The following is a 12,175-nucleotide window of genomic DNA, read 5'->3' as shown; positions in this document are numbered from 1 at the left end:
ACATATGGTCCTTTGACCACTTTGAACCACTTTGTGTTCATAATAAATAATTTGAAGTTTTTTCTTAAGGGGCACAATTAATACTTTGACATTTATACACTTGGCGGCTGTGTCTCAGGAGATAAGGGTCGTCCACTAAATGCGGAATGCTTCACTAAATAAGGAGATAAATCAGTAATACCCAAACAAACCTGAGAAATAAATGCAACTCAACCTCTCACCCTGACAATAGTAATTCAGCGGCCTCAGTGATAGGTCACAGTGGGCTTTATGTTGACCTAAAGTCAGGACCACGGACAGCTCTGCTCTAAGGTAAATAGGTCAGTACAAAAGATTCAGGACCATGGACAGCTCAGCACCAACTTGTTTATTTTGTTAAGATGCAATCACAGTTGTGTCATGAAAAAAATTAATTGACTGTATACTACAAGTTGACCTTAACCCATTTATACACTGAAGATCATCAGGAGGAGTCTTTCCATTCACACACAATAAATCAACATATAAAGCCTTAAGCATTTCTGGAAACACATGAGTCTGAAAACGAGAACAAAAAGTGAATGTCAAATAAGGTCATTATAAATTAAATTTTTTTATCATTCCTTTCTCTTAATTGCCATCGTGTGGCAGGCGTCTCAGGCTGTGTGGCAGGCGGCTCAGGCTGACTCTCCCCCCTTGCAACGGAAGCATTTCTGGCCTCAAGAGCAGCAGCAATCCTACTCATGGCCCCCATCATCTCTGCATGACTCGCCTGCATTTGTGCTCTCAAGCCCGAAATGTTTTGGTTTAGGCCTGCTAGAGCACTTACTAGCTGACGTGAGCTACTTGCTATAGCTGCAAGTTCGCGTCTTGTGCCTCGCTGTTCAAATTTAATGCCCTTCAGTGTTACTGCATATTGTTCTTGTGCCGTTGTTTGTTTTTGCTGCTCAGTGTAAAGGAGACGGTCAGTCTCCTCGAAGTTTGCAGGGACAGATGGGGGTGGAATTTCAACCGGGTTCTGGCCGGGCGCCGAGGCGGGAGGTGTGTGGTGGGATGTGGTGGTGGGCTGGGCCAGGCATTGGATCGTCTAAACAAGGGTGGCATATTAATTTATGTTAGCCTATATATTTTTTAACAGACTAACCCAAGTTAAACACATGACACATGCTGCATACAGAAATGGGCATTTTTAATATACATACCTTGATATTCTTGTAAAACACACTCGCCTGTGTCTATTCCCTCCAGGCCGACAATTTGCTCAGGCTGGAGGGTCTGCTGAACTACTTCCTCAAGATCTGTTAGAGTTTGTTCCTGGGGTGGCCCCCCGCCAGTTGCAGATGCTTGGTTGTGGTTGTATGAAATCTTTTCTTTGGTCCTGCGCTTCAGATCATGCCATCTTCTTTTGCATTCTGGAGGAGAGTGTTTGCACACACCAACTGCACTGACACAGTGGGATATAGATTCCCATATACAACTTCTCTCTGTTGCAGTGAGATTTTTAGACTGGAGTTTGGATGTCTGTCTCTGCACCTCGTCAGTGAGGACTTTGAGTTCTCGGTCTGTAAATTTTTGTTTTCTTTTTCTGTCTGACTCTGCCATTGTCGTGTCAACTGTGATCTTGGAACAAAGCCACCTATATGCCACGCGGCTTATTGCAATCAGAGGCGCAAATTGCGCTCAGCTGCCAAACTTTGTGGGCGTGTTAGCGCCGGCATATGATTAGAGCAAATTCTTTTGAGGATAAGGCGCTAAAACAGGGCAGATTGCGTGAGCTAATTCTGCGCAAATAATGGCGCTATTAGCAGAAGCAATCCATTCTTTGTGGATCTGGCCCAAAATTTTTTGCCTTTTTTTTTCTTTGAATTTCTAATCTTACTACAGGATACACTTAGTAGTGGAGTGAGAGTCCTTTCATGAGCCTGATAATAATGTAGTCGATTCACCAATAAATGTTTTTGCCCTGTTAAGCCACTATCCCACTGGACAAAAAATCCAGTAACACCTGGCCTTTGTCTTTAATGGAAACGTTTTTTTCCCAGGACAAATGACTCTGTAGTTGTTACAATAGTATTTATCAACTGCGGCTCCAATTGGCTCTGAGTGACAGTGATGGAAATACAACAACCAGGTGGATGCATTAATTTTCGCCCCTTTTCTGGCCCGATACCATGGTACACCACCACAAAGTAACATCTGTCTCCATCCAAGCAGCTCTCAAACACAAATGCAAATTCATCTGCAGCAAGTTTAAAAGAGATACTGAACAAGTAACAGATCCTCTACAAAAAAGAAGTAACCATAGTAACATTCTCATTGGTCTCCATGCTGCTTTCTACTGTTTACTAACCTGTTTTCTGGTGTGTCTGTGACATCACACCAGACAGACACTAAAACAAATAGAAACATATTCATCTGCTGCAGAGCCGTGTACACCCTTCTGGCCTACTGGCAATGAGATAGGAGTCCATTGCCTAGTTTCCCTGCATTCATGAAACCTACATATAAGCACTAGTTTTGGTGCACAAAGGGTATTAAGAAGCTTTGATCAGGCCCAAACAATCTGACCAGACCCTACATGGACCACGGCAGCAGTTTCGGGCCTGAACCTGATCAAAAACATGAATTTCCATTATTAAAAAAACATATACAATTTTTTTTTCACATTAAAACATGTATTAAATGCTAAAGTAAACTGAGAAATTTTCAGTGCAGTAACAGGCATTTGTAACACAATTTCCGAAATGTACCTTCTGCCACCAAATGTTCAGCACAGTCCAAAAACACTCATATGCAATGAATATTGAATAGCGGTCGTTTAACATTTCTCCTCATTAATGAGAAGGGGGAGTTGGGAGGGGTTGATGACAGCACAGACCATAAATTATTCATGACATTACACAGACTATGAAGTCTGTTTTTAAAGCAAGAACACACTCACAAAAAACGGAGCTAACCCAATCAGATTCAAGCCCATGGAAATTTGGAAAAACTATAGCCCGGTTGGACCTAGTTGGTTTCGGGCGGAGAATCAAAGCTTTATACTGTTTTCTGGAGTGTAAAATATTCCAAATTGAATTAATGAAGTCTTTGCATGGAGCCAGGGAGTGAAGCTCATCATGAACAATAGCAGGAGCTCAGTGTGGCCTTGCTTTTATTTTTGGTGCTGGTTATAAGAGTTGAAGAAGTGTTCAATGTGCATTATGTGTTTGTGTCTTTGTGTCTGATTTTTGTAATTGTGCCCTCCCCCCTCCAGGCTCAGCCCTTATGAGTGGTACAACCCCCACCCATGTCTGCGGGAGCGGCGGGACATCCTGGAGAACCAGTATACGCTGGGAAACAGTCTGTGGTTCCCAGTGGGTGGCTTCATGCAGCAGGGCTCAGAGATCATGCCCCGGGCTCTGTCCACACGCTGTGTCAGCGGAGTCTGGTTAGTACATCTCACTGCAACTGAACATACACCCTCATTTGAATCAGTGCAGCTCTTTATCTCAATGACTTGCACTTTACTCACACTTTACACAACAAATTGCAACCTGATGTGTATTTGTAGGTTTCTACTGTCTTCTGATACCCGATGTACCTTATTCTTTTGAAGCACTGGTTGTGCACATCCACAGAAAATAACACAGTGGGTGAGCAAAACGCACTGTCCAAGATGAAATTAAACTAGTTTTATGTCCAGTGGAATTATGTCCATATTAGCAAATTTCTCCAATATGAACTACAACCAGTAACATTCAGTTTCATGACAGGAAGTAGTGTGTCCTTTATGTAAAGAAATCTAGTGAAAGTGGTTAATTAAGCCAGTGTTACTCAAACTTTTCCTGTCATGGCTCCCTTTAGTGGAAAAATATGTTTTAACGCCCGAGCCCCACCCAACAAAATGATGACAAAATCACTATTAGGTGGGCACTTTGTCTTGACTTCCATAAAAGTTGGGATGCTGTGTACAACGTAAATAAAAACAGAATGTCATGATCTGCAAATCTATTTTGACCTATAGTCCATTGAATACAGTCAAGATATTTGATGTTCAAATTGATAAACTTGAATGTTTTTTTTGTAAATATACACTCATTCGTTTCTTTTTTGTCTGTAAGTGTCAAATCTGTTATGCCTTTTTAAATTTTGTCCCAGGAAGAGTAGCTGATGAGCTAATGGGGAACCTAATAAAATCAAATCACATCAATGAAATTTGAATTTGATGCCCGCAACAAGTTCCAAAAAGGTCTCTGCTGTTGTATTTTGCACTTTATAATACTCCACACATTTTCAATGGGACACAGGTCTGGACTGCAGGCGGTAAGCTCAGTACCTGCACTCTTTACTACGAAGCCACGCTGTTGAAACACGTGCAGAATGTCTCTCATTGTGTTGCTTGAATAAGCAGGGATGTCTGTGAAAAAGCCGTCATCTGGATGACAGCATATGTTGTTCCATAACCTTTATGTACTTTTCAGCAGTCATGGTGCCTTCATAGATATAAGAGTTACCCATGATGCCATGGGCAGTAACACTCCCCCATACCATCACAGATGCTGGCATTGAACTTTGAGCTGGTAACAGTCTGGATGATCCTTTCCCTAGAGGACACAACATCCACAATGGACTCGTCAGATCACAGCACACTTTTCCACTTTGTGTCAGTCCATCTCAGATGAGGTTGGGCTCAGAAAAGTCAGCGGTGTTACTAGATTTTGTTGATATATGGCTTTCACTTTGCATGGTAGAGTCTGACCTTGCATTTGTAGATGCAGCAATGAACTGTGTTTACTGACAGTGGTTTTCTAAAGTGTTCCTGAGCCTATTGACTAATATGCTTTATACAGTCATGTCAGTTTCTAGTGCAGTGCCATCTTAGGGGTCACAGGTCACAGTCATTCAGTGGTAATTTTCAGCTTTGTTCCTGACGTGAAGAGAGTTCTCCAGATTCTCTATATCTTTGTTAATATCATGGATTGTAGATGATGAAATCTTAAATTCTTTCCAATGGTGCGTTAAAAGACATTGCTCTCAAACTGTTGGACTGTTTGCCCACACAGTTTTTTAAAGTGACCATCCTTGCTTGTGAACAACTCAGCCTGATGTTGTATTCAATCGGATGAAGGTCAAAAAGGATTTACATGTGGTATTTTTATTTATCTTTTACACAGCATCCCATCTTTTTTGGAATTGGGGTTGTATATTTCTTGGAAGCATCCCCTGTTTTCTTTTCTATCCTTGTCAAACATCTGTCCATTCTGTAAACCTACAGCCCTTCTGAATGAACACCTTTACTGTTGTGAAAGTACAATTTCTTGACTGTTCCACTATGAAAAAGATTCTGACATCAAAACATTAGTTCCTCGAAACATTAGTTCTGCATCACATTTTTACCCTTGGTCATGCGCCCCACCTGTCACGCCTCACACAGCTTGAGAAAAGCTGAATTAATCTAATGAATAAGATAATAATAATGATAAATGTGAGTGCGGTGGGGTCAGCATAATTGTGCAGATTAGGAAAATGAGTTCAATAAGTGCTTAAAAGAGTTCTGCTATTGTTCTTACTGGAGCACAACTCAACAACTGTTGTTTGAGTAGGATGTAATGAACTGATGCAAAGGAGACCTGTGGAGGTCAGAGGAAAACTAAATGACTGTTTACAAAGTAGAAGCTCTAATGAGGGTTTTACATTTTTTTCTGCTTTAAGATACAACCACAGTAAGTCAAACAACAACAAAGTTTTGTCTTGATTGCAGCTCTGTTACTCTAAACTCAACTCCTTAGACTCAGGATTTCAAAATGCAGGTCAAGTTTCTGAGTACCTAAAATAGTTGTAATGGCTCCTTGTGTGATGGTCTTTTTTTCTAGGTACAGCTAAATTCTACATGTATATATAATCCAGCATAAATCTTGAATCACATCAAAGAAATCTTCAAACAGTCCTGGTTATTCTGAAAAAGAAAACGTGCGGCACATCCATATTAGAAGTTCTGAGGGGCTGATAAATGGAAAAAGTAGTCTCTGGGCCTGGGACTGAAATATAATAGATATGCAGCCTGTTGAGATCAAACAGGTTATATCTGTAACTTCTTAAAACTTTGTTTCACCGGAAAGTTTTGTGAATATTTAATGTTCCGTCTGGTTTCATCTCATCATTATTTTATTTATTTGATTTAACTTATATTTGCTTTTTCTTTTGCCTTTTCCTTGGAGAACTCTTTGTAACTTTGTACACGAAGTTGCTCGTGTCACAGCTGCTTGTCTTCAAATTACAGTCAAGTTCCTCCTCTCCTCTCCTCTCCTCTCCTCTCCTCTCTGTCTATCCCTCCCTCCTCAGGAACATTAGCTGAAGGTGAACAGATGGTAATGTGTCTCTCGTGTGAAAATGATGATGTCAGTTTCTCTTCTCATTTTGTTTCTGCTCCTCTGCCTTCTCCTGCTCACCTGTCCTCCTCTCAGGTCTTCTTCTCCTCTGCCCTCACCTTTCATTTCCTCTCCTCCTCTGCCCTCTCCTCATCTCCTCCTTTCCTCCTCTCGTGTCTCTGTCCTACACAATGCAGCATCTTACTGTACTTTTTCTGCACATACAGATTCCACAGCAGCTTAGATGTCACAAACTTCTGATGTCTCCTACAAATTATGTTTCTGTATTATGAAATAATCACATTGTGGTGACAACATAATCACTGCCTGGATTCTACATTCCTGTACCATGCTTGATTCACAGGGAGGTGGTCAGGGTGGACAGCATACACACAAAGTGTGGGACTGTGACAGCAGAAACCAGGGTTCAAATCCAGACTCCTGTGCAGAGTTAGGTTATGGCAACAGATGCACTTTGGTTAAGGTTAGAGAAAATGTGTGATTTCTGTTAAATGTAAATGTACAGCCTGAAGTTACAAGAAGTTCCTGGTGTGTGCCGATGATGAGGTATCCACATTTGCTCCATTTTGCTCCTTTAACCTGTAGGGTGCCTCAGGGGTCAATTCTTGGACCCATTTTATTTTCATTACATATGTTTCTCTTAGGGCACTTAATCCATCATTCTGGTTGTGTGTTTTATCATTGCTACGCAGATGATACACAACTTTACCTTTCCGTTAAGCCCACTGACCTCTCACATCTACCTGTTCTATGCAAGTCTCTGGCTGAGATCAGCAACTGGATGTCACCAAATTTTCTTAAATTAAATTACAATAAAGTTCTGGTTTTGCCCCAAGATCAGGTCTCTAATAACATCGTCCAACATCTTGGGTCATTTGACACAAATAGAAAATTGCTTGCTAAAAACCTCCAAGTCTGAGGCCATGGTTCTCTGTTGGAGAAGAGTGAATTCCCTTCTCAAGGTTGGGAGAGAGTTACTGCCCTAAGCAAAGGAATTCAACCATCGTTGAACCATCGTGATCGTGGACCATCGTTGTGAAGACAGAGCTGAGCCAGAGAGCAAAGCTTCTGATCTACTGGTCAGTCTACGCCCCAACCCTCATCTATGGTCATGAGCTTTGGATAATGACTGTAAGAGTGAGATGGCAGATACAAGCAGCCAACATGTGTTTCCTCAGTGGGGTGGCTGGGCTCAGCCTTGTATATACGGTGAGGAGCTCAGACATCTGGAGGGTTCTTGGAGTAGAGCTACTCCTCATTTGCATCAAAAGAGGCCAGTTGAGGTGGTTCGGGCATCTGATCAGGATGCCTCCTAGGTGCCTCCAGGCACATCCAAGAGGTGGGAGGCCCTGGGGCAGACCCAGAATATGCTGGAGGGATTATATATTTCATCTGGCCTTGGGATCCATCAGGATGAGCTGGGGAGAGAGACGTCTGGAGTGCTTTGCTCAGCCTTCTGCCCCCGTGACCCGGCCCCAGATAAGTAGTTGAAAATCGATGGATACTTTCACATTAGAAATACTGCAAAAATATATACACTGTTATCCTTCCAACAGTGAGAAACAGTTATTCATGCTTTTGTGTCCTCCTCCTTTTTAAATATCTTTTAGTAAGTCTCTGACCAGACATCGTCACAAGTCTGTCCCAAAGAAGAAGCTTTTAGGTAGATTATTTGGGTGAAAGTTTCGCTTTTATATATATTTAATTTAGCTTTTTTTTTTTTTTTTTTTTTTGTAATTTGCCCTTTTTTATGTGTCAATATCCCATTTTAGTTTGCAAGTGTTAACTCTTAAGATGGGTTAGAGTGGAGTTAGGGTTAGGGTTTGGGGTTCAGTTAGGTGGAATGGCATGTTGATCTGGTGTGTGACATGGAAGGAGAGGAATGGTGATGCAGCAAAGTTTTGCTCCTCCGCTCAGAGGACTAGTATTCGATCCCCAACCAAAGGGTAGACCACTGGACCTGAGGACGGAGGAAGAGGCATGTCCAATTTTATTTTTGAGTTGATGGTGGCTGTTTGATGGGGTGACTTAAGGGGTGGGGTCCAGGTTGATTCTGTGGTTATGTTGGGGGTGATATTGGAGGGTGATGTTACTCTCATTTTTAAATAGTTATGAGCTGTCATTAAATCGTCTACTACAAACATCTACTTCAACAAGAAGAATATGCAAACCAAACCTCCCTCCTGCTGGCTGTGGAGATTATTTCTTCAATTTGTCCTCCCCTTTCCTTCTTCTCCTGTGTTTCCTTCTCCCCTCTCCTTTCCTCTCCTAACCTCTCCTCTCCTCTCCTCCCTTATTCCCAGTAGCTGCAGTCAGACAGATGGTGGAGAGATAGTGGAGGGACTGGAGGGGCCATCAGCATCTTTTCACTGACAGCTCTCAGCCTCGCCGAGCACTTCCTGATAAGCCTGATAAAAACTCATGATGGTGGTGGCACAAACTGCAATATACTGATTTCTGTTAGTCCGTCTGTTTGTCTGACTGACTGCCTTGTTGGCTGGCAAGCTGGTCAGGCTGAAGAGGTCTAGTAACTGAAGCTGAAGAACTCCAGCAACACTTGTAATGTGAAAGGTCTAGTGTGTAGGATGTAGGGGATATATTGGCAGAAACAGAATGCAATATGATAAGTATGTTTTCTTTAGTGTATAATTACCTAAATAAAAATCATCATGTTTTCATTACCTCAGAATGAGACATTTATATGTACATCGGAAGCAGGTCCTCATTTACAGAGATTGCCATGTTTCTACAGTCCAAATGGGACAAACCAAACACTGGCTCTAGAAAGGACCATTCATGTTTTCACCTTTTTCCAGTTTAAATCACCAGGTCTGTTTGTCCTGGTGAGGACTAGACCTCTGTGGATAATTCAGCTCCAGATAAAAACTTCCTGAATGCCTGGATCTTAAGTTATCAGAGAAAAAATATGAGCACAGATTAGCAGGTGCTGGGCTAGCGACCCGTGTCTGACATGCCAAACAGCATTGGAAGAACACTGATTTGTATCATACTTGTTTTTTTTTTACTGGTTTAAATCACTGGGTTTGTTTGTTTTGGTGAGGAGGCACCTCTGCAGATGATGATATCATGATAATGATACTAAATCTTACACACTGCTCCTTTAAGGGAATATTTCACCCACAAAATGATCAGTGTAATATCAGTGACTCACCCCATGTTATGTTGAATTTGTGAAGAAAATGTTTTACAATGAAAGAATCCAAAGAAGGCGAGCATTGTTCATGAATCGAAGTCATAGGGCATTTAAAACAGCAAAACATCTGTTTACAAACTATCACACAGCTCATGAAGTATATGTTTCCTTTATCCAGTAGTATGCTCAGAACTTCCAAAACACATACATTTTCACTAAAGCTGTACTATTTAAAACATTTCATGCCTCATGAAGAACACGCCCTTGCCCGGGTGTGCTACTCTTCCATGTCTGCGAGTGTTTATGCAGAAGTGTTTTAAATATCAAATCAAGTTTTTCATATAGCATGTTGCCCAAAGTGATGTAAAAGACAAAATGAATGGCACCCAAATAGCAGTTAAAATTTAAATAACAATAACAACTAGTCCATACCCATTGAGTGCAATGTTGCCCACATACAGTTTCACATGGTGTGTGTTTGGGATACAGGTCATAGGAAATTGCAGATTATGCAATTTCCTATGCAGAGGCATCCTGATCAGATGCCCCCAGATTAGTCAACTGAACCCATTAAGAAGAGCAATGTATTCAGACAGTTTTTGAAAAACGTGGGACAGACAGAATGACTGACTGACAGAATGACACACTGACAGTTTCCGTGATTATGTACAGTATACCATACCATGACTTAGTCATACCAAAAATTAGAAAAAACAACAACATTCAGCCACAGGGGGAGCCACAGCGATCAGTCGCATTTTAGCCATTTGTAATCATTTTTCTGTTGTTATAGCGCCACCCAGTTGCCAATTAGAGTTAAATTTCTCCAGTCACCTTGAGGCGTCCTGTTCTACATATCTACCAAGTTTAGTAAAAATCCATATGGCTGTTAGGCCTAGATAAGAAATTAGCTCTCTGGCACCCCCATTTTGTTTGATGGGGTCAATAATGGAGGGGTCCCCTCAGATTATGTGTGGTCATATGCCTACAAAGTTGCGTGGTGATCAGTGAAACCCTTGAGATGTTATACACCTTTATGTGATGAGCCACGCCCTCCGCAATATTCATTGCCTTATAGAAGCTCAGTTTTAGTAAGTTTTCCAACTTTTGCCGAGAGGGAACTTTAGATATTGGTCCCTAGATTATGTTCACTGAGTTTCATGCAGATCGGTCAAACTTCCTAGGAAGAGATCGATTTGAAGTGTTTTTCAAAAAATTCAAAATGGCAGAAAATCTATATAACCGGAAGTTATGGGTTCTTTGTTCCTCATGAGGAGAGGCATCTCTGTGCAAAGTTTCATGTCTCTACGACATACGGGGCATGAGATATGCCCATTCAAAGTTTGCAATTTCAGTCGGTTGCTATAGCGCCCCCCTTTGGCCAATTGATGTAATATCGCTTCATTCGCATCCTCCCATGACCCTCTACCACTGTGCCAAATTTCACATGGATTGACCAAGTCAGTGAGGAGAAAAACGTGGAACAGACACACAGACAGAGTTTTTGTCATTATATAGTAAGATAATAAATGGCAGTAGAAATTAGAGAGCAACATTATATGTGCACAAATCTCAAACAGAATAAAAATCTCAATTACCTACATACAAGGTTACAAAATACTAAAATAGTGAAAAGACAAGAGCAACCAAAGGCCATTGAAAAATTGTATGTACGAAGATTTCTCTTAAAAGTGTCAATGGAGGGGCAACATTGATTGAGAGTGGAAGGCTTTTCCAGAGCTTTGGAGCAGCCAAAGGCGCAATCTCCCTTACCCACTAGCCTTGATCGTGGAACAGTTAAAACACATTGTTCTGAGGATTTAGGAGGCCTAGTGTTGGAGTGAGGGCAGAGAAGAAGAAGAGAGGAGGAAGAAGAGGTGCCAGCCCATGACAAACTCATCCCGTATTACGTTGAATTCATGAAGAAAACTTAACGAACAATCCAATAACGGAGAAAATACTTATAAATAGTAAGTTTTAAGTGGAAAAAAAGTGTGTTTTGGAAGTATTGAACATATCATTTGGATTATACTGCACAAGCTGTGTGAGCGAAACAGCGGTGTGGTGTCAGCACCTTCACAGCAAGAGGGTTCCTGGTTCGATCCCAGGAGAGAGCCCCTCTGTGCGGAGTTTGCATGTTCTCCCCGTGTCAGCGTGGATTTTCTCCGGGTACTCCGGCTTCCTCCCACAGTCCAAAGACATTCAGGGGATAGGTTAATTGGTGACTCTAAATTGCCCGTAGGTGTGAGTGTGAATGGTTGTCTGTCTCTATGTGTTAGCACTGCGATAGTCTGGCGTCCTGTCCAGGGTAAGCGGTTACGAAAATGGATTGATGGATGGAAGTTGCGTGAGTTTGTAAATTGCTGTTTTGATGAAGTTTTGCTAGTGTTAAACATATGTCTTAAGGCATCAAGAATTTTCTCAGTTTTTGAATTCTTTGTTTAAGTTTTCTTCATAAATTCAGTGTGACACTGGGTGAGTAATTAATACACAAATGATAATTTTTGGATGTAGTATTTCTTTCTGCCTATTTCTTTAATTCCTATTTTCCTCACGCCTGTCTAATTTCACCTCCCTCCTCTTCTCCATCATTAATTCCTCCTCCCTCCCTCTCTGTTTGCCTCCATCTCTCTCTTTCAAAGCTCGGCTCCCTTCCTAATTCCCTTGCTCA

General features: G+C 41.5%; 1 protein-coding gene across 2 annotated transcripts in view; it reads left to right on the top strand.

Moving 5' to 3' along the window:
- Positions 1-12,175, top strand: part of LOC117263687 (glutamate receptor ionotropic, kainate 5-like) — a 417,373-nt gene that overhangs the window by 367,947 nt on the left and 37,251 nt on the right. For both annotated transcript variants that reach the window (XM_033637282.2, XM_033637280.2), the window contains exon 16: positions 3,236-3,409. In XM_033637282.2, coding sequence (XP_033493173.2) covers positions 3,236-3,409 — 174 coding nt within the window. The remainder of the gene's footprint in view (positions 1-3,235; positions 3,410-12,175) is intronic.

Source organism: Epinephelus lanceolatus, chromosome 16 (genome assembly GCF_041903045.1).
Source record: "Epinephelus lanceolatus isolate andai-2023 chromosome 16, ASM4190304v1, whole genome shotgun sequence".
Classification (NCBI taxonomy): Eukaryota; Metazoa; Chordata; class Actinopteri; order Perciformes; family Serranidae; genus Epinephelus; species Epinephelus lanceolatus.
Note: the sequence above shows the minus strand (reverse complement) of the source record. Positions and strands in the feature narration are given on the sequence as shown.